Here is a 23,845-nt window from a genome sequence, read left to right on the forward strand (position 1 = left end):
AGTCCATAGTTCCCTGAAAGTGGCACCACAAGCAAGTAGGGTGGTAAAGTAGGTATGACATACTCACCTTCATCAGTTGTGGTGTTGAGTATAAAAGTTGAGAAGTAATGTTGCAGCTGTATAAAACTTTGGTTAGGCCACATTTGGAGTATTGTGTGCAGTTGGTTGCCTCATTGCGGGAAGGATGTGGAGGCTTTGGACAGGGTGCAGATGAGGTTCACCAGGATGTTGCCTGGATTAGAGAGATAATCTATAAGGAGAGGTTGGACAAACTTGGATTGTTTATTTTGGAGCGTTGGAGGCTGAGGGGCAACCTGATTGAAGTATACTGTCTGGATGGAATGTCTGGATGGCATGCTTTTCACTGTATCTTGATACATGTGACAATAATAAATCGATTACCAATATAACATAGTGAGGCATAGACAGTGTAGATAGTCAGAATCTGTTTCCCAGGGTGGAAATGTCAAATACTAATAGGCATAGCTTTAAGGTGAGGGGGGGGGTGGTGGGGAAACTTAATGAAGATTAATGTGACAAGTTTTTTTACACAGCAATGATTCAGCAATAAGATAGTGGTCGAATAATCGATTTAAGTGATGTTGACTGAGGAACAAACAGAGGAATTCTCTTTATACCTGAGAGAATTTCTATTGTCATCTTAAAGATAGTTTCATGGTATCTTTTGTATGTACTTGCAAGCAGGCATACCATACCTCACCCAAATGACACCACCTCCTCCAGTATTGCACCATATTATTGTCTTGGTTTTTTGTGGACAGAAGAGATAAAAAGACCACTAACCATAATTTTTCTAAAATTACTTTAAGTATAAAAATGTTTTCAAAGACCGGAGGGTGAGAAATGTTAACCACGTTAAAAATTTTAATCAAGAAATAGGAAATAGATAATGAGAAAATAATAGGTCAGTTAGTTTCTCCTCACTTATGGTTGGACAAGTTCAAGAATTTGTGCAAATGGCACCAGCTGATCAAATCTGGTCAGTGGTGATGTTTAACTAATTATATTTTGTGAAGAAAAGAACATGAACTTATGTCAAGTTTCAAAAGGCAGTTGATAAGGTACTATATAATAGATATGTGTGGACTTGAGGAAAAATATCTGGGTAAATTGCTTTTTAGATTTGCATAATGTGTCTATTGGTGTCCCACAGTATCAATGCTGGGACTTATTTTGTTTTTTGAATATTGGCGCAATGGAAGATAATAAAGTTTATTAATAACCACTTAAAAAAGTCTTTCAAAATGAGAAAGACTCCAGAAGTTTATATACAAGTTAAAAGAATAGATGGCAAATGTAGTTCAGTGCGAGAAATTCAATGCAATTTAAGAAGAGACAGGGACAGGAAGTATGCCCTAAATGGTATAGTCAAGGGTTGAGGTTGGCGAACATATTAAAGATGAATTTGCAAATAGATAAAATCTGAAATGGATCTGCTTAAGACAAGGATGTCTATCTGCGAATAGTTACTTTTGTATTTCTTGAATACAGTATAACAGGCAATCTGCTTAAGGTGTTAGTAGAGGCAAAGTTGGTTGAGGACTTAAGAATAAAAGGACAATTTTAAAATTAGAGTTCAACCATTTAAAGGCAAAATAAGAAAGCATCTTTCTACAAAATAAGGCAAAATAAGAAAGTTTCTCTGGTACAATCTGTACCTCAGTTTAAAAGTAAATTGGATAAGCTTCTTGGAGGAAGTGACCAAGGGAGGTGAAACAGAATAAAAGTAGTTATCTCCAACTAAGGAAGCAATATCATTGGCTGAAATAAAATTCTGTAATTTTTATGCAGTTGCTGGTCATAGATGTAACAGTTATTGGTTCTGAACTTGATATTTATTTTTCAAATATTGTCATTTATGTTCCAGTACAGCTTTTGCAATTGGACAAATTATTTAAGCATTTGTTCTTTTCCTAAAGATAATGACTCTGGTGGGAATTCAGTTCTAAGGGCAAATATTCTTAAACCTAGACAAGTTACACCCAGCCTCTGCTATCCAAGCATGTGCACCTTCCAGCAGAGCTTCTTGTGAATGGCAGTTTGTATGAGCTCAGCAGGGTTGGCCTGTGACCTTACTAATCTGTACCATTCCTAGCAGTATGTTGATCATCAAACTTTGAAAGAAACTGAAATTCTGCCATTTTACCTTTTAGTGGTATATTCATGAACATATAACTGTACTGATAAAAAGCTTTGCTTCCATCCTAAGAGACCATTAGAGAAAAGCTTAATTACAAGAATGTGTTTCTGCCTGGGTCACTTTGAAAGAAGCATGCCTTTGGTGAAGATTGCATTAAAGAAGCAGAAGCTCAAATGGTATTATCTCTATTTTTTCCAGAATATAGAAAGCACAAGATCTTTTGGATACACTAATAATGGAATTCACTTTGAAGCCACCTCATTAACTGGGTCAGTTACAAAGGAATAAGTCCTCATTCTAACTTTTCTCAGCACCTGAAGTTAAGTCCTAACTATTTTAGTAGAAATGCTATAACAAGTATATGAAATAACATGATGTAAATTGCAATGTTTAATCAAATTAATTCAAATTAATTTATCATGAGATTGCAATTCAGAAAGAGGAATTGGATAAAAGATAACAGAAAAATTATTAGTAGCGTTAATATTCTCTATATATTTAAAGATTCAAAATTAATCTGACTGGGAGGTTGTATGTGGTCAAGTGAGCCATTGTGGTAGATGTAGTTTACAGTGTCAATGCATAGGAGGGTATTGTGACCCTTCGGAAGTCACAATACCCTGCCTGCCATGGGCATTCCATCAATGCCTCTCACTCTTAGATTGTATGGATCCTAGACATTACTTTGAGTGCAAGAACTTTGGATATGAAAATCAGAACAAAAAATACAGTTGTTGGAAATTCAGAGAACAGAAAATGCTGTAAACACTCAGAAAATCAAGCAGCATCTGTGGGAAAGAGAACCAGGAAACGCTTCAGGACTGAGACTCTTCATTGGAACATGAGGGTATGGGGTTTCCTATCCTTATTCAGGGTGAAAGGAAGAGAGTGGGAGCTGGTGCAAGAAATGGAACATTCAAGGTTGAGAGCCAATCAACTATGGTGATGGGGAAATCAAGGGTTGAGGAAAAAAAGAAGGTAAATCAGAAATGCTGGTGTGCAAGGTAGTGTCTCAGAGCAGATATGATGGAGTCAAGCAATTGGGAAAATGGAATTATGGAATGGACCCCATTCTAATGGAGCTCCTTGGGTTACTCCCACTTCCCACCTCTCAGCCTGCAACCTTAATAGTTATGGCTGTTGAAGTGTTCGTTCAACTGCCTTTTATTGTGATGGGGTTTTCTGACCTCTCTATTCTTTCAGGCAGTGAGTTTCAGACTCTTTATGCAGTTTGGTGAAATAGTACATACCTCACTCCCATATCCTACCAATTCAAAAATCTATCCCCCCCCGGTTGTCAACCTTTCATCAAAGGGGAATAGGTCATTCCTACTCACCCTGCCTAGGCCTCTCATAGTTCTATGTATCTCAATTAAATCTCCCCAAGCTACTGCACTGAAAATAGTCTGTCTCATAACTATAGATCTCCAGCCCTGACAACATCCTCAAAATTTATTTAAACCCTCTAAATGCTGATTTATGCTGTCCCTCTGCATTATCCAGTAATTGTCTCCCTTTCAATGCTAGGCTGATCGTTGTAACTCATTCCATCCCATCTTTCCTTTAGAGTGCTGTCCAGAACTGTACCTAATTCTAAAGCTGTGGCCTAACCACTGTGTTATATATACCTTTCCAGCATGATGTCCCTATTCTTGTATGCTGCAGTCAGTACAGGTTAGTATCTCATATGCCTTGTCCTGTTACCGTCAGGGGTCTGTAGACATCCTCGCACTTCCCAAATACGTTACTTCACACCTCCAGACTGAATTCCATTTCTCACAATAATGCCTGTCTAACCAGCCATTGATATCTTCCTGGAGTTTAAAACTTTCTGTCCCATGACCTATCTCTTTGCCAGTTTTTGTATCATTAACAAATTTCTGAAGTGTCACAAAAAGTTAGGAAACTAGTACTGAGCTCTACGGGACACCACTGCAGACAACTCTCCAGCCACTGAAAACTCCCTTTAGCCACTAGTCTTGGCTTTCTTCCACTGGGCTATTGTTTAAAGCATCTTGCCATTTTTTCATGACTCCCACGGGCTTTAACTTTCCTGATTAATCTGCAATGCGTGGCTTTGTCAAGCAACCAGCTAAATCTACATAGGCTACATTAAATGCACTGCTATCATCACCCTTCATTGCAAAAGCCTGAAAGCACTTACCACCAGGTTCAAGGACGGCTTCTATCCCACTGTTTATGACTATTACGATAAGATCGACTCCTGACCTCACAATCTACCTCATCATGGCCTTGCACCTTATTGATCTGCCTGCACTGCACTTTCTCTTTAACTGTAACACCATATTCTGCATTCTGTTATTGCTTTTCCCTTGTACTCCCCTGATGTACTGATGTGATGAAATGATCTGTTTGGATGGCATGCAAAACAAAGTTTTTCACTGTACCTCGGTACATGTGACAATAATAAACCAATCCAATCGTTGCTACCTCATGAAATTTAGTTAAGCTAATCAGATGAGACCTTTCTATTAGGGGTCTATGCTGATTAAACCTGTGCCTCTCTATAAAGCTAACTCGTGCTTCAGAATTTTTTTTTCCAGTAATTGGTCCACTATCAACGTTAGGCCAATTGGCCTGTAATAAGTCAGTCTATATCTTCTTAAACAATGCTACCAATATATTAGTTATCTTCTAGTCCTCCAGCCCCATGCCTGTAGACAAAGAGTAATGGAAAATGATAGGCAGAGCCTGTGCCGTTTCCTTTCTTTTAAAATCCCCCTATGATACATTCTATGTTCCCACCTTTAAAGATGTAGGGTCTCTTGCGATGTCCTTTCAAGTTTTCTTTTCCAATAGTTCACATTCATCCTCCTTAATGTCTTCCCTACTTCCACAAAGAAAAAAGCAAAAGGTTCATTTAGCACTCTAAATGTCTTCCAACTCCACACTCAGGCTATCGTTTTGAATTGTAATTGATCCTACTCTTTCCCTTGTTATCCTTGTTCTCCTCACACATAAATAGAAAAAAAATCTTGGGTTTGCCTTGATTTTACCTGCTAGTATTTATTCATGCACCAACACTGCCAGACTAATTTCCTTTTTGGTTTCATGCTTGTGCCTTCTGTGCTGCAGGCTATCTATTGTGTTGAACTCTTGATATCAGTCATAAGCTTCCCTTTCATGCTTTATCCTACTTTATAACTTCCCAGACATCCATGGATATTTAGAATTGGGAGTTCCTAAATTTGATTGGAACACATTTTAGCTGACTCCTTTCTACGTACTTGAATGCCTCCCACTGCTCCAACAAGGATTTATCTTCATTAGTTTCCTCCAGTCCACTTTTGCTAAATTGTATCTTAGCCTGGTGAAGTTGGCCTTACCATAACTTAAAGTTTTTATAAGAAAAAGTATGACAGAGAAGGCCTTTCAGCTCATCATGTCTGTGCCAGCCCAAACAGAGCTACTCAGTCTAGTCCAGCTTTCCAGGACTGGCAATTCAACCATGGGTCTTCCAAGTATGCATCCAGTACTTTTACCACCCATTTGGGTAGAGTCCGAAACCATGAATCAAAAAACCTTACCTAATCGTCTCTCTGATTCATTTACCAAAACTTTAAATCCCCTGGATTTTGACTGCACAAATAAGGGAAATAAATGCTTCCTATACTGTACACCCTTGATAATTGTTATAATCACTGTCTTACTCTGCCGTCATAGCAAGCTCCAAAAATTTATTTTGGGGTTCTCCATATAGCATCTTAGAGGATCATTCTTTAGAGGTAAAAATAATTTACTGGATAAGTATTATGTATGGTTGAGAATGGTGCTCTGTCTTTAAATGGGTCCTCCCCAGGTTACAGCAGGGTTCCATTCCTGAGAACTGTTGTAACCTGAACAGTTCACAAATCGGAAATGTGACTGCCCGCCAATATATTTAAATAAAATCATAGGCCAACCAAGGGCATTGTGTAGTTAAACCAGGGTTTTTAACTTGATCATTCAAATTTCCCTGTGAGGTGCAATAATACTGCCGCAAACTGAGTTCCCACATGACAGAAGACTCCTGCAGCAGCCGACAAATCCATCCCGCCAGTCTCCCAAATGCTCGTTCATGTGTATGGCCTCTCCTGGAGTTGGGTGTTTGTAATCCGGGGAGGACCTGTAGATTTTAATGTCATGGAGTTGAACTATTCAGTCTTGGAGAATGCATAGCCCCTGGGTCCAGCTAAGTCAGTCCCAATTGTACTTGTATTTCTCAAGTGCCAGATGGCTCTGTTTGAGCTTTGTGGGCTCAGAAGGTGGAAAAGGTTCTTTTAAAACACAATATTTTCAATCAAAACACAGATCAGTTAGTATGAGCAGCTTAAGAATATGTACATTTCAGTGGGAGCATGAGTTTAATCTGTTTATACCTTCCTGAGGTTCATGCTTCATCCAAGCACAGCTGGTGAAGATTAAAGTTTGGATGGATACCCATGCCATTCAAGGTACTGAATGACAGCAGGTACTTTAAATACCCACTGCCTTTCCGATTGATTTTTCTATATATAATACCCACTATGGGAATTAGCAAATTTGAATATTATCTTATTATTTTATCATGATAAATTGTGCCAAGTTATCACTCTCCTGTATAAATAAATTGGTTGTGGTGCAGTTCTATGAAGATCTTATTCCCTAGCAACAAACATTAAGTTAACGCCCTAGCGCAAAGATCCTTTGTGCAGAGAACCAGATGCATTGGTCATGCCATAAAGAGAATCTAATGGTTAAATTCTAGTGATTCTTTCCAGTAACTAAGCAAATATAGAAAGCACTTACATAGAAACACAATCAACCATGCTCATTTAAGTTTGATTACTAAATTTGATTTGGTCCAGAAATGCCAAGCTGCTCCGATAAGTATAAACAGATTTGCAACAATGTAGATCACAGCAGGGGACTATTGTATCTGAGGTATATTTTGTTTCCTGCTCTTGAAAGCCACAAAAAGTTATACTCAGCTCAGGAGTAAATAGATCATCTTCTGTGTTATGAGAGAAATAATTCTATTAGTTGATTTGAAAGTTCCATAGGAAACTCTACAAGTAAAGTTTGTAAGATCATTTAATTTGCTTTAGGAAAAGCCAATTTAATTTTCTAAAGTGGAGGCAATAAACCTCTCTGCATTTTACAGACAATCACCTCCATATCAGTTCCTTGTTCTAGTAGTGGTTAAAATATAGTTCTGAGATGATGCTTAATCATTGCAATTTTATCACTGACGACATAATTAACTTTCTCTTTCGTGGGTAAGAAAAAAATCATGATTGGGCTATGGGAAGTCATCTTCTTCCAAAGCTTAAAAAAAGTGTTTAAATGGAAACAAACGAACATACCCAGTTGAATGAACTTTCCAATGTTGTATTGTGGTTATTTTTCTCTGTTTAAAACATCTTAGTAATTTCTAATATAGGAACTACTACATTAAAAAACATAATTTGGTATCAGAATTGATCAGGCTGCCTAGGGACCTAATGGTTCCAATCAGAAGCTTTCCACTGAAAATAGTCGGGATACTGGTAATTTTGAAGATGAGTTGGTCCATTTGATGGGGAGTAAATCGTCTTTAGATTGTCTGGGTGAGATAATTTTGGAGTGTCCTGTCATTGGCAAAAATATATTCTTAACATGACTTAGTGTATTTCTGTTGCCCTACCACTAAAGCCATCTCTGAAATTGCTGGTAATACAGGTGACCCCTGCGTTATAGCTGTTTGCGTAATGGAGATTCCCCCTTTACAGAATTCACAAATGATTCCCCAAAAATTTGAGATGCAGAAAAGAATTTGCTCTCATGGAATCTATGTGAAAAAAGGAAATAAATAAACACAAGATTAATTTTGTTTCAACTCACTTTTCATGATGCATGCGCAGATGACAGAGCTTCACGTTATGGAAAGTTAAAACATGGACCGTTTTCTAGGAATGCTAACACCCCCCCCCCCCCCCACCAACAATCCTCTGGGGGTCCCCTGTATTATGGAACCTTGGTATAAATATCATGTTATTAGAAATATCTAACATTTTTAAAATATTTTCTCCATCAATCAGCTCATTATTTGAAATAATAAAAAAGCCTTTATAAATTCATCTCACTGTAATTACACCTGCTAATTTTGTAGTACATCAGTTTTGTCTTTTTTGGCTCTTTAGCCAACATTGTAAAGAAATTCCAAAGCTGCAACTCGTATACTAAATTAAAATGAAGTCTGAAATTGTGACCTTAAAATGGGAGCTGAAATATCAGTGCATGCCAGATTCAATTATTTTCTGACTTCACTTCACCGAAAGAGTTGATTTGATTTTGGTCACTTGTTTTAAATTCCAGCTAGTGACAATGAAGGATGCTGCCATATAAAGTGCCAAATTGTGTCTTAGCATAAAAAATATATTTGTACCAACATGTAACATCTTAATTTGCTCATGTTATCTAACTAGTGATTATTATAACCCCGCCGTGGTTGTCTTATTGAAATTGTGTGTATAATTTTTTTTACAACAAAGTATTCTTTTAAATAAGCTTGCTGGTTTTTGGATAATTACTTTTATTACTTTAATAAACCAATCCTCTTTGTTTAAGAGGAGCCAAAGATGGAGTTTCCAAAATATAGTTTGATAGTTTATAAAGAGAGTTGTGCATGGCTGATTAAAATCTTGATGTAATGCACGTGGTATAAGAGTATGGGTTTATTTCCCTGATTTGTTATGTGTTGCCTTCCTCTTTGCTTTTATGCTTGTGGGAAGGTGTCAAATGGGGCCAAAGCAGGGAGGGAGAATCTTGCCCACCTTAAGCAGTGAGTTATGAGCAATGGAAGAAACGTGTAAGGAAGCTGATTTTCTGCCCCATAAGCTCTATTTAGGGTATAACATGGCAAACCAACCAAGTGGAAAGGGAGAGGACTCAAATTAAAGATGACCACTCACTGCTTAAAAACCACAGGAATCTTGGAGAAAACAAGGATAATGTTGGTGTTTTGACAAAAGGATAGCATTGTTTTATTTTAATTCTTTAAGATTTAACCCTTTTTCTTCATGTGAGTTAAATACTACCTTTCAGAATGTAAACTTTGCAGCTGTCAGCAGAAGGTATTTCCTATTAATATGTTCAGGATGTAAGTGCAATCTTAGGCACATACATATTACAAAATGGACAAACACTTTTGCAAAGGAAACATGCGTTTTAGGATTTGAGGATACTGGGCAAAGTAAGTGAAGTAGACATTTAGGGTGTCTAAGCAGAGAGCAACAGCCTAGGCAGGGTAAGTTTACTTGCTGATTTTGCAAGTAGGTCACAATGTTCTGCACTCCTGTGACTGGTTTCGATAAATGTTATTTTGACCCAACGACTAAACCGCAATAATGAAGTTATATGGACTTGACAAAGTTACATGGACTTGTGGTCATCATTTTGAAATGCTGTATTTGAGGAAGATGTAACAGGAAATTCTATGAATAGTATAAAGGTTGAACAATTGCGTACCTCAGGAGAACTACCTAGGGACGGCCTGGTTCATTCTCCTAATGCATCAGCCATATTGAGCTATGAATACAGCACTAGAGACCCGGGTTCAATTCCAGCTGCTGCCTGTAAGGAGTTTGTACGTTCTCCCCATGTCTGCGTGGGTTTCCTCCGGGTGGTCCAGTTTCCTCCCACATTCCAAAGACGTATGGGTTAGGAAGTTGTAGGAATGCTATGTTGGCGCCAGAAGCGTGGCAACACTTGCAGGCTGCCCCCAGAGCACATTACGCAAAAGATGCATTTCACTGTGTGTTTCGATTTACATGTGACTAATAAAGATCTTACCTTATCTAATAAACCATCTTTCTTCTAAAGGTTTGTGCCTCTGAACAGTTCCACTCCTACAGTAAGGTACAGGGTTTTTGGCACCATGCTCAAAGCTGTCATTAAATAGAACTGTTTAACTCGGCATTATGCTTTCCTCCTTTGGCAAAGTCCAAATAAATAAGTGGGTGGGGAGTGAGGAGAAGGGTAGGGAAATGGTGCATATTCATTAGGCAAATTTTGGGGACACTTTTAGAATGAATGGCTAGTTTGGCATAACATAATAGTTCTCAGATAAATATTGATAGTGGAGCAGGAAGCAGATATAAAGTTTTTAAGTTGGAGGTGTTAAATGTTTACTGCAAATTAAATCAGGTATGAAAAACACCTTGGAAAATCTGATAGGATCTAGAAGAACTGATTTTGTTCTGTTTCCCAAGTGCTTGGAACATTGTGTACATCAGAAGTAAATTACAGTGAGACACCTAAACAGGGGAATGATAGAATGATAGATACAGTTCTGTAAAGAGGGAAAGAGAAAAGTCAGAAACATCAACCTGTTAGCCTGAATCAGTATTTGGGAAAATGCTGGAATCTATCTTAAAGGATGTGCTATCAGAATACGTAAACTATAATAATATTGAACAGAGTCAACAGGGAAAGAATGCTTGACTGATGTGTGAATCTTAGAGTAATAAAGGGAAACCAGTGGTTGTTGGGCATTTGGCTTTTCGGAAGGTTCTTCGTAAAGTACCATACAGGTGGTTGCTGAACAAAGGTAGACCACAGATACAGGATTGAATATGTCGACTTACTGGTTTATCATAATTATCATACCACAAGGTGGATTTATCTGTCATTTCCTTCTTTACTAGTGTAAAAAATCCCGCACCTTATTGCTGAACTGCACAGGTTGCCTAGACAACATTTTTTCTTTCTATCCTGCTGTCCATTTCATTATAGGACTACATCAGAATATCGTCAGGATGATGACTTGAAATTACCCACTTTCAAGATAGAGAATGAATTTTTGCCGACAATTTCTGCTCACCTTCAGCAAGCCAGGGTAAAGAAATCTTCGCAGGTAAAGGAGGCTGGTGCACAGAAAATTTCAAAATATGTATATTACAGAATTCAGAGAGTAACTTGAACAACTGGATTATTGATTTCCAAATAGAAGGCCCTACAATTAACCTGAAACCAATATATAGGTAATGTAACTTCCCTAGTCAGTGAGATGTAATAAGTTCCTAACTCAACCGACATGTGGTAAGCATTCCATTTGGAGACAATGAAACTCACTCCATGCAGTTTAGTTCTGAGGTAGTCATAGAACTCCAGCATTAAGCCACGAGAGGATGAGAATTGGTTCATTCCCCACATTACATATTGATAATTTTCTTGTACTGTTAGGTTCCTTATCAGAAACAATGTGTAGTCCCGTCAAAATGGCAATCTTCCAATACACAATTCTTGCATTTATATAACACCGTAAACATTGTGAACTCAACACTATAGTGGAGTAGTTAGCAAATTTGCAGTCTGTACTCAATTGCACATTAGTGATGTGATAAAAAAAAACTGTGTATTGTTTACAATCCACCCGTTCTGCACCCAAACAGCATTCCAAAGTGTGCTAGAGTGCAGTAACTTTTCTGGAAGCATCCTGTGTCATAATTATTTCCTTGCCTGCAATGTTTTCAACTGGAATCTGGATAAATCTGGAGCTTGGAATATGACTGTAGTAGTTAGGTGTTGCTTGGTGCTGTGGTCTACATAGCAAAAATGTGTCAGGTTCTATAGCAACCACAAAATTCTGCCTAATTTTATCAGCAGACCCTTGTTTGCTTTAACAATATTTAAGTTAATTTGGAGAAAGGGAGAACATGAGTTGTTGATGGGAATTGGAATTCCATAAGTCATAAGACTAAAAGTAAGCAAAATATTTGTTCAGTTAGCAGCCATAAAACTGACATTTTACTGTACCATTGTATCTACAGTATGGTATGCCCAGTACTGTAAGTCTAATGACCGATAAATAAGTCTAATAACAATGCAACATACTGAGATTCTTTCACATCAGTAACTGCAAAACAATTAAAGTATTTCTTAAGTGGTTTTGAATAAAGTTTTGAGAATATGAAATAATTTTTGCATGAAAGCAGCTCTGCCAAATTTCTAAATAGGGTGTATATATCCCTCTGGCAGAGCTTTGTATTGGGTGACTGATCTGAGTTACTGATGTTAATCTTCTTATAGTTGAGAAAAAAGAGAAAACGCAAAGTATCCGCAAGCGTAAATAATGACAAGGCTTCAACCAGCACCACTAAACTACCATCTGCACCTCCTCTATCACAACCAGGTAAGGATTAACTAATTAAATAACTAAGCAATAAAGCTTAAAAAATATAACTTTTTTTGTATTTATGCCAAGTTTCAGGAATTGTGAACTATTATACTCTCCTAATAGCCTGATTGTCTAATTTTTCATAATTTGAAATGAGCTAATATATACATCAAAAGAAAAACATTTGCCTAATTGGTGTCAACTTCCTGCAATGAAATTAATATAAATTACATTTATTTTAATTAATAGATACCTAAAGCATCATATTTACTGCACTTTGTTTCAGTCTAATGAAATATATTCAGCTATATGAGTCATCAGGTCCAATATTAATTTTCATCTTGTGTTGAGTTACTCTACTAAGTTTTATTTGTGGTTTCTTTCATTGTGGTTCAATTGGCCTTCATCCGGTTAGGTAAAGGGGGAGAGAAATCAGTCTGGCTCCTAACCTCCCCATGAATCTGGTGACGTCTGCTAGACAGTGATGTGCTTGGATGTTACATGAGTTTAGCTATGAACTTCTATTTTGAAAAGCACCTGACATTGCCTGAGCTAACTGTAGTCTTGTAAAACTTATTGTTTTCAAAATAAAGATGAAGGTAGTCTTGAAAAGCATTCTGTTTAAAATCCAAATGATCTTGAATCCAAAGAAAACTTGTGTCCAAATAAGTAAACAAAAACAAAGTTGAATTTATGAACACACTTTTCACTGCAACTTATTCTTCATTTTTGGGTTAGACTACTCAGCTTAAGTTAACCATATGATCAAGGCAACTTTTAAGCAATCAGTTACAACTGATCAAGATTTTTATATTCAAATTTAAAATTAATGTTATCAATTATATTTCACAATAACAAAAAGTACCTATAGAGTGCAGCAAAGATGGCTCAAACTGTGCAATGGCACAGTTCCAAAGGATATGAAGGAATGCAGATGTTATACGTATGTAATCTTTGAAAGTGCCAGGGTATATAGAGAGTATTGTTAATAGAGCATATAGAATCCTCACCTTCATAAATAGGGGCATAAGGGTATAAAAGTTCAACATAACCTCCCTGTATAACAGATCGCATCTAGAGTATTGCACCCAGTTCTGGTTACTATACTTGGGGAACTATGTGAAGGCCCTCAAAAGTATAGAAAAGATTTACTGGAATGCTCCCAGGGATGAGGGATTTTTTGCTTCAAGATTAGATTAGAGAAGCTGGAATTCTCTTTACACTGAAGAAAATTGAGAGGAGATTTGATGGAGATTTACAAGACCGTGACTGAATTTAGACAGGAAAAACAGAGAAAAGCTCTCCCATTAATAGATGGTTCAATGATCATGTGGGGCACATTTGAAATGAAAGGCAAAAAAAATGTAAAGGAGGGGTATAAGGAAAAACATTGTAACACAGAGAGCTGATGATCTACAACACTAGAGTACTATAGCACGGAAATAGGCCCTTCAGCCCATCTAGTCCATGCCGGCCTGGTTTTCTGCCTAGTCCCATCTACCTGCACCCAGACCATAGCCCTCCAAAACTGCAGAGGTATGGTTAGCATATCAAGTGATTTTTGTGTATTTTCTGACGCTATGGACAATTTTCACTTATGGGTGTCTGTAAAAGCAGAACCCATTTGTTACCTAGGGATGGCCTGTATTAGAAAGGAGTATGTCATAATGCAACATGATGATCAATGTCACATTATTATCAGAGAAGTGCAACTGGCCAAGAAGTATTGTAGAAATGAAAATTTTGATTTGTCACCAGTTTATTTAGCTTAAGCTGGGAAAAAAAAACATCAGTATTGATTTGCATGTGGGCCTTGACAATATCTCAAAGAGAAATGTTTGTGTTGAGGAAGTTTGAGACACTTTGATCCCAAGTCTGGAGGTAGCAGCAGAGTACATTAGTTAGTCAACCACATGTGGACTGTGGCAAAATAGCCATCTGTTTATCATCCAGGTCACTGGAGACTCTGTCTTTCCTGATGCAATGTTACACCAATGACAGCTTCAGTAAAAGCCACAGGTACACTGTGGAAAGTAAAGAAATTGGGAAGAGGAGAAATACTTTTTGTAATCTCGTACCTTCAATGGTGTCAGTGACCTGGGCAATCCTCACCTCAAACACTGTCTGTGTGGACTTTGCATGGGTTTCCCTTGGATGCTTGGGATTCCTCCCACATTTCAAAGATGTGTTAATTGCCTTTAATGTGTAGTTGAGTGAGAGCATCTGAGGGGAGCTGATGAGAATGTGGAGAGAATAAAGTGGGTTGGGTATATTATTGTAAATAGGTGCTTGATGGTTGGCTAGGACAAGGTGGGCCGAAGGGCCTGTTTCCATGCTGTATCTCCATATGACTCATATGACTCAAACCCCTCCCATCCATGCACATGTACAAACTTCTCTTAAATGTTACAATTGAACCCACATCCACCACTTCTGCTGGCAGCTCGTTGCACACTTGCACCCTCTGAGTGAAGAAGTTTCCCCTCAGATTCCCCTTAAATATTTCACCTTTCACCCTAAACCTATGACCTCTAGTTCTAGTCTCACCCAACCTGAGGGGAAAAAGCCTGCATGCATTCACCCTATCTATACCCCTCATAATTTTGTATACCTCTATAAGATCTCCCCTCATTCTCCTGTGCTCCAGGGAATAAAGTCCTAACCTATTCAACCTTTCCCTATAATTCAAGTCCTGAAGTCCTGGCAACATTTGTGTAAATTTTCTCTGCACTCTTTCAAGCTTATGGATATCTTTCCTGCAGGTAGGTGACCGGAACTGCACACAGTACTCTAAGTTTGGCCTCACCAATGTCTTACACAACTTCAACATAACATCCCAACACCTGTACTTCGTGCCCTAGTTTATGAAGGCCAAAGTGTCAAAAGTTCTCTTTACAACCCTATCTACCTGTGATGCCACTTTCAAGGAATTATGGATCTATATTCCCAGGTCCCTTTGTTCTACCGCACACCTCAGTGCCCTACCATTCTCTGTGTAAGTCTTACCCTGGTTTGTCCTCTGAAAGTGCATCACCTCACACTTGTCTACGTTAAATTCCATCTGCCATTTTTCAGCCCATTTTCCCAGCTGGTCCAGATCACTTTGCAAGCTTTGATAGCCTTCCTCGCTGTCCACTACACCCGAAATCTTGATGTCATCCGCAAATTTGCTGATCCAGTTTACCACATTATTACCTAAATCATTAATATAGATGATTAAACAACAATGAGCCCAACACCGATCCCTGTGGCACACCATTAGTCACAGGCCTCCAATCAGAGAGACAACCATCTACTACCACTCTCTGGCTTCTCCCGCCAAGCCAATGTTGAATCCAATTGAGTACTTCATCGTGAATGCCAAGCAACTTAACCTTCTGGAGCTGATGAGATTTTTGTAAAATAAGGGGCTCAAAGGGTTAAGAATTCAGGGCTAGAGCTGCGAAAAGCTTAAGAAGTGGTGAAAAAGATGATGTACAGAAGTAAGGGTATTGACACACAATATCGGGATAACAGGATGTGTAAACAATGAATAACAAGTCCTTGTTTGGTAAGAACTTGTCAACAAGTGGCTGCAGATGTCCTCATAGCCGAGGATAACAAGAAGTACAGATTAAGGAGTAACTGCCGTAGACTGCCATGGAATGTGAACACCCCCACCTCTCACTTACTCGAACTGTATAAATCTGTTAGCTAATCAATGTACAGACAGACTCCCTCGGACTTTGACCAGCTGTAGCCAACAGTGAGTTGGGGTAACAATGGAGTTCTCTATCTCTGCAGAGAAATCAAGAAGCTTGGTCCTGAAAATGTTTCTGAGTGATGATCTCGGTTTACAGTAATTAAGAATTTGGCGATAACAGAGCAGCCTCCCATGCAGGACTTTGTCAAAGGCCTTGCTAAAGTCTATGTAGACAACGTCCACTGCCTTCCTGGTAACCTCCTGGAAAAACTCTATAAGATTGGTTAGATATGACCTGCCACGCACAAAGCCATGTTGACTATCCCTAATCAGGCCCTGTCTATCCAAATACTTAAATATCCTGTCCCTCAGAATACCTTCCAATAATTTACCCATGACTAACGTCAGGCCCACCGGCTTATAATTTTCTGGCTTATTCTTAGAGCCTTTCTCAAACAATGGAACGACATTAGCTATCCTCCAGATTGGGATAGGTGACAGAGGAGTCTATAAGCTGTTCTTGTAGTTGAGGGTGAAGGAGGTAGTTGAGAGGGGTTTAGGAAGACAACTTGCACTGGATAAAAGCAGCTGAGGTAATCTTTACACTCTAGTATGAAATTGGAGTAGTGACCAGTTTTGGTAGCTGGAAGCAGAGTCAAAATAATTCTTCATCCAGTTTAACCAGATCAGATACTAAATGACTAAACAGTTTTACCACATCCATTCAGGATCCTCATTGTGTGGTGAGGAGTGCTGTGCCAGGCAAGGGCAAAGGAAGTGGTTTTAACGGGAACTAGAGAAAGGAGGCAGCAATTTGGCTGCACATGTTAGAGGTTGCAGAACCGCTGTAGGTGAATGGAGAGTGAAATGCTGAAATTGGAGCTCACAGATGGAAATAGAATTATCCTTGTCTGCCTAGGCAGTCCAGCAGAACTGAGGATGACTCGCTTCCTCTCCACCTTTGTGGGTTTTGAGGTGGCTAGTAAACTTTTCTACTGATGAGGCAGGTAGGTGAGTAGTTTGTGACAGGTAGGTGGGTAGTTTGCGAGGTGTGCTCCTTGCACTGCTGCTGCTTGACCTGCTGAGTTCCTCCAACAGTGTTTTTTGCTTTAGATTACAGCATCTGTAGTCTCTTCTGTCTGCAAACAAGAGAACTGGTAGAAATGCGTTCAATCTACTTTTCTGCTCTCTTTTAGTGACAACACTCCTTGAAACTATGGCAGGTTCATAAGTGAAGGGCAGAGTTATTGTGTGTGGGATCGGGATGCAGCTGCAATATTAGCTGATAAATCAGTGATCACACCACAAGCTAATTTTCATAGCAGAACCTGAAAGTGAGATGAGTAGTCTGGGGAAAACCATGCATTCAGCATAATGGCAATCAGCAGCATAATCTGTGACTATCAGTGGGGTGCATTTGGTCTTCCACTACTGCACTAAGTGGATGATAGCAAGTCAGTCACTCATGTTCCACCAGATCGATGAAAAAGCAAACCAGGCAGCAGTAGACTGGGCTGCTGATTTAGTTTCTAAGGTCCAGTCTCATCCCCTGATACTTCGTATGATCTGTGGTAAAGTCGGGTGTTTCTCCATTATGGCAGATAAACAGGTTTCACTGCATAACACAGTAAATAGTCAAGCAGGTTTGAAAAATAGTCTGGAAATAATTTAATTTTGCTCGTATAAATTTACAAATATCAGATCATTACAAAATTACATATTTCTTATTTTACAGGATGTATGTTTTCAGTAGCACACTGGTGGTTCAGTTTTGTTTTCCTATTTTCCTTCCCTGTTGTCTCACATCTCCCACACCCCCTCCATACCCTCCCTCACTTGTACCCTGTTTTATGGATTCTTCTAGAGTCTTTGAGTAATTTGAGCCCACTTACAAGCTGCGAAGGAAGGAAGACAATGGGAATCTTCCATGGATCATGGTTGAGAAATAAGACTTGGGGGGGGGGGGGGGGCGGTGCAGCTGAGGTGGACAGGGGCACGAGTATGTGACCAGTGTACTTGACCCTGACCATCACTAGACCCAGTCCTGACCATAATCATACCAAATCCTGAAGGTTAAAGCTTCCAAAGACATATGGGCAGGTTAATATGGGTGTAAAATGGGCGGCGCGGACTCATTGGGTCGGAAGGGCCTGTTACCACGCTGTAAATAACATTTAAAAACATTTTTAAAAAAATTTACATTTGGATATCCTTTAGCCTTTCAACCATGTAATATTCTAGAACAAGTACAATTTTAACAAAGAATTTCTGTAATGCTTCAGTTGTGTAATTCCACTTGCTTACTCCATTCCACAGATCTAACTGCTGCTTTTCGGAGTTCAGGGCTCCCTCTCCAAGCCTTCCCACCAATGGTTACTTTACCTTCTTTATTAGTGAGCGGCATTAACCTCGTGCAGGCCGCAGGACCTCCAGCTGAGTACCATTCTGATTCTGCAGAGTCCATGAACGAAATTCCAGTGGTCCAGACAAGACTTGGCAGTGCAGCAGTGGTCAAGCACACCAAGACAACCTTTCACAGCACAAAGGACAACTTTGAAAATTCTCTTCAGACTCTGATTCCCAAACAGCAGTGTGATGAAGAACCGGTGCCATCTTCTGCTGTGCGGCCAATTTTAAGGAAAAGCGTTAAAAAATCTGAAGGCTTGGATCCAAAAGTTGAACTGCTTCACAGTGTTCCGCCTGTGAATGTTAGTCACAAGAATGGCAAACTTCCCCTACCGGAACTATTGCATAGTCCTAGATCTGGATCTGTGAACCAGAAACTGTCCAGTTAAAAATTACCCAGATTTGCCTGTGTTCTTTCGCCTTGCCAGGGATAACTTGGATCCAAAACCAAACACAGCTCCTGGATGAGTTTGATGTTCAATTGGTTTCAAGGTACACATGTTAAAACTGGGTCCCCAGCAATCATTCAGTTTAGGTGTACGAGGATGGCAACCACAGGAAGTGGTCTGTGATACTACTTGTCCATTGTGGCCTAAAACTGGGCACGACTTTGGAATTTAAATGATTAGCATATTTTTTCCTTTTTATATCCGTATATAAATGAGAGCTGATATGTTCTATGGAAATATCACTCCTACAGAGGTTTTAATATATTTTGCTGTTATTTTTATATTAATGTAATTTGTCACTATCATCTATATAAATATCTGATATACATATATACTGTATATCATCTCTGTAAATCATTTGGCCAATCCTTAATAGAACTGTTTCTCAGGGACAGGTTCAGTACTGTGTTTTAGCAGGTATCACATCAGATTTTCTTTTAAACATTCTGCCTACTCTACAAATTGGAAATCGTGACAATCTGGGAAAAAAAAGCATCATTTAGCAGATTCTTTCAACACCTGAAAATGTAGCATTTATTTTGTGTGGCCTTGGCATTCTGTTAAAGGTAGTGTGACATTACTTTTTTTATGTAAATTTTATTTCTATGTAATTCAATGGTTTATTCTCTTAAGTGCCAATCACTTTATCGATGTAATTTTAATTAAATCTTTTTAAGACTATGGCACTGTTTTTGTACTGAAATAAATCATTTTAAGTTATACCTTTTGTAAAGACCATAAGAATTAGGCCATCTGGCCCATCGAGTCTGCTCCGCCATTTGACCATGGCTGATTTGTTCTTCCCTCTCAACCCCATCCTCCTGCCTTCTCCCCGTAACCTTTGACGCCCTCACTAATCAAGTTACTGTGGAATAACTACATCACTAAAATATCATGTCATATATGCTTAAGAGTTGTTTCCTCCTCCTGTTTTCTACTAAGCCTCCACACTAGAATTAAATATTGGGAAGACCAAAATGATCATCTTCAGCTCCTTACCACAAGCTGCAACCCTTTTTTCTCAACTCACGTTTGTGGAGATTAGAATTACTCCACCACAAATTATTGTGCACCTCAGTGGATACGCAGCCATCACGCCAAGAAACAAGGCCACATACTATGATCAGAGCATTGAATTCAACAGCCATTGACTGTGTCCCAACATTAGCAAACACAGATTTTAGAAGGGAAGCATCTGTTTCCTTCTACATTAATTATATCCCTGCAAACCCAGCACACTTGTTCCATCATAGGATGGAGAACATGCAAGGATTACGGATTAAACCAAGACAATCATGGTGAGAGAAATTCCAATGATATACCCGATTTAATGGTGAAGGACAATGGCGCTCTCTCTGGAACAATGTCATGAATAAAATATAAATTGCTGTAAATTTGTTATGAACCATACAAGGAGGATGTAGCCATCATTTACACCAGTGGAAACTCTACTAAGCCATTGTGTCATTCAGTCTGTCTTGCTCTCCTTCCTATCACAAACATCCCCTTTGTTCTCGACCCTTCTGCAGAACAACCAAAACAATGTTTGATCTCAAACGTTTCTCAGTACCTGAAGCATTAACTCTGTTTCTCCACAGATGCTGCCTGACCTTCTGTATTTCCAGCATCTTCTGTTTTTATTTCAACTTTCCAACAACAGGAGATGTTTGCTTTTCATATGTTCCCTGTTGTGATTGCAGCAAAGGAAGTCAAACAAATGAATATATCATCAAAGGTGGCCCCCTCAGTCTTTCCAGGGCATGTGACCAATATCCATTAGCCAAACCAGATCTGCACATCAATATATCTGTTGCTGTCACTGCCTTATAAGAGGATTGGTAGAGATCTAGTTATGGTCCTATCAACTGCAGATAGTACTTGGCATGACGAGGCCATTAGAAAGGGAGGGTGGTAGAGCACAAAACCTTTGCTTTGGCTCGGCTATAGGGGGTTAAGTTGGAAGGATGAGAAGGGATCCCACTTTCTTGCTGAAATCTGTGCTGGGTTAACAGATCTCAAGCAGTGGTGGATATCCTGCAGTTTGCCTCTGCATCATCAAGTGGGTGAAAAGGTAGAAATCAGACACGGTTTCTTTTATGTGCTCACAAACTCTTGCTGGAAATGCATGCGTGGATGTTGGATAATAACAGCTTCATCTCTGAGAGGGTGTTCCCACCCAACAGAAAATGTCCAGGTTCATAATGAGCAATGGCTGCATGGGTAAAGCACCAGAGGACAGAGAGTGTCCATTGAACTACCTGAGCAGGAACTTGACACCATCATGGAGTGAGAAGGAAACAAAGAAAAAGATAAATTGGATGAGCAGTATCTTCATTATTCTGTTTTATAAAGTTAGTACATATGGTGGTCAGTAAGTACAATAAAGAATTTCCCATGGATTAAGATCCCCTATTTGCTCTCAGCAGTCTGAAGTTGTGGACTAGCTGAGGTAGAAAAGAGGTCCTTAACCTCTAAACCTATCCCCCTCAATGATACCTGGTCTCTGTGGTACAGTAGCTTTCACTTTGGTTTTATCTCTTCCATGGTGGTCAACATAAATTGAAAAGGAGAGAAGGTAAGAACACCTGTATTAATGTGTATTCGAATACTGATGTTCCTGCCAGCTTTAGTTCTAGTATAAGCAGACTGCCTTTATGTGGAATATGATTGCTAGCTCACTTTGTTCCTAGATTGCAGTTGTGTCATCTTAATAGTTATACTGTGTATCCCGTGAGAAACGCTCCATCGGGTGCATGTAATAGCAGTTTATTCTTGGAAAGATTTTTATGGGCCCTCTTTAAACTCAACGGCAAATAAGTTGCAATTATAAAGTATTTTCTCATAAACATGCATACTTGATCCAATGTAACAATGTTTACTACAAAATAAATGATAAAATGAGTGCAATAACATGATAATTAATAGCAATGTAAAATGAGTAATTCATGCATTCCTCAAGCAATCAATTTAAAAGTAAACCATTTCTTAAGAAGTCTCTAACATTTTTGGAGATGTTAATTTCATCTTGATGACTGAGAAAGTGTATAAGGTATAATGAAGGGTTAGGAGAGTAAAAGATTGTGAGCCCTGAGACGTGATTTAAAGGGTACATCACTATGGCTGTAATAGACTGCTTGAAATAGCTGTGCTTCGCTTTGCAGTGCCTTGCTTCAGAGATTTTGCTTTCTTCAGTTAGTTTTCTTCAGCCTTGAGGTATGATAATACCAAGTACAATCAGTTCCTGTCTCAGCAAGTCTGCACAATTGACTCTTGCGCCACCAAACTGACCCTGAGCCCACCACAATAAACCTTATGTATACAAAGATAACCGGTGGAACAAGATGGTTTGAAAAGATTAAGGAACTTTAGCATTAGTAGAAATAGTAACTTTTTTAAGTAAATTCCTTTGTCTGTAACCAATCACGGTGTAGAAAATAAGTGCCATGCTGCCTGACTAATGCATGATCATTCCTTGTATGGTAATTGTTTGCACCTCTGAAAAAGTATAAGAATGTATGTAGATCAATGTGTCTCAGAGACCACCCGGTCCGGGATGTAGGTGCCTGCTTGGTGCTCTCTCCTCAGATCAAGTAATAAAGAGATTGAACGAGAACAGTGGTCTTTTGAGTCTTCTCTCCGACCGAACTCGACAATTTTGGCGAGCCAGCCAGGAGTCCAAACGGCACCCAGCGGTGAATCGGTGTAAGTGGAAGAGGCAGAAACTCGCGATTGGAGACGAGACGGGCCCACAGGGCAATTTGATCCTGGTCTCCTCTCAGCCGCGATTCTGTAGCTCTCCCCCTTCGATCCCCGACTGGAGTGACCTAAGGACTCCTTGAACCAGAGAAGGGGAAATCGGTCGGTAAGACCTATTTATTTAAGTATTATTAATCTGGCTCGGCGCAGAGCAGGGTAACCAGGCCCTGCCTGCTGACAAAGGTTTGAACGATTCGATTAGGCGTCGAGTGAGGTAACCAGGCCTCACCAGCTGACGATTAGTGAGACAAGGAGAACGAATGGGGGAAATTGGGCCCCGATAAGACCCGATAAAGAGTTGAAGGTAAGAGATTGTGAGCGCTCGGGGAAAAGAGAAGGGGAGGAGGAGATAAGAGTCACCAAAACAGCATCCTGCCTTAAACCGGTTGTCAAGAGGGGAAATCCCCCACGCGAAGGTCAGGATCTGAAGTGGATGCCAGAGTAGAGTGACAAAATGGGTCAAACTTTAGACAAAGGGGATGTTAAAACACCCTTGGGAAAATTGTGTAAAGAAAATCCAGATCTAGAAAAGAGTTTTCATCAACTTAGTGCACGATTGAACAAGAAATTGGGGGACTATAATTGGCCATTGGGGGGGGACTTGGGATTTAGAAAAATGTACGCGTGCTGAAACAGAGGTTTGGAAAACAAATTGTTCGCAAAATTGGAAGGATCTCATTACTTAAATGGGAAGGGGTGGCAGAGAAATTGAATGAGAAATCTAAACAGACCTCTTGGGAAGTAAAGGCTAAAAGGAGGGATATCCCTATTACAGATGACCAGGGTATACCCCGTCCATATATAGTCCTTAAAGCCTTGTCTGAATTGTATGATAAAAAAGGAATTAAAGCAAAGGGGGAAACTGGTAAACGAATGGCGCCTTTGGACATGTCTGGACTTCAACTACTTTTTGAGAGTGGGGGAGACACTGATATGGAAGAGGTAATTGCCTCCGCCCCTCCCTTACCCCAACGAGGTGCGGCTTTTGCCCCATTGTATCCCCAATTCCCCTCCCAACTTCCCACCTACTCAGGATTGGAGGAACAGAGAGCTGAGAAAGTTCGACCTAGTAGGGAGAATTTTTTTGACCGCATCGCTTGTCATACTAGGTCGTGATAATAAGGGAAACCTTCAAACTCCCCCGGAAAGTAACCCAGGAGCTAGGGAGATAAAGACTCTCTAGGGCGCAAAGCCCAAGACTCCAGCAACCCATCATCAGACCTTGGCACCCAACCTCAGGCAGGTCCATAGCA

The 23,845-nt window shown here is 39.4% G+C and overlaps 1 protein-coding gene across 2 annotated transcripts in view; it reads left to right on the plus strand.

Annotated features, from left to right (window-relative positions):
• zdhhc1 (zinc finger DHHC-type containing 1) overlaps positions 1-19,556 on the plus strand; it is a 47,491-nt gene extending 27,935 nt beyond the window's left edge. The window contains exons 8-11 of one of the 2 annotated variants that reach the window (XM_052028674.1): positions 2,360-2,430; positions 10,916-11,036; positions 12,212-12,314; positions 18,298-19,556. In XM_052028674.1, the coding sequence (XP_051884634.1) occupies positions 2,360-2,430; positions 10,916-11,036; positions 12,212-12,314; positions 18,298-18,776 (774 nt within the window). In that variant the 3' untranslated portion in view covers positions 18,777-19,556. The remainder of the gene's footprint in view (positions 1-2,359; positions 2,431-10,915; positions 11,037-12,211; positions 12,315-18,297) is intronic. The other variant, XM_052028675.1, reaches the window with a different exon arrangement.
• The last annotated feature ends 4,289 nt before the right edge of the window (positions 19,557-23,845 follow it).

The sequence above is a fragment of the Pristis pectinata genome, chromosome 13 (genome assembly GCF_009764475.1).
Source record: "Pristis pectinata isolate sPriPec2 chromosome 13, sPriPec2.1.pri, whole genome shotgun sequence".
Taxonomy (NCBI): domain Eukaryota; kingdom Metazoa; phylum Chordata; class Chondrichthyes; order Rhinopristiformes; family Pristidae; genus Pristis; species Pristis pectinata.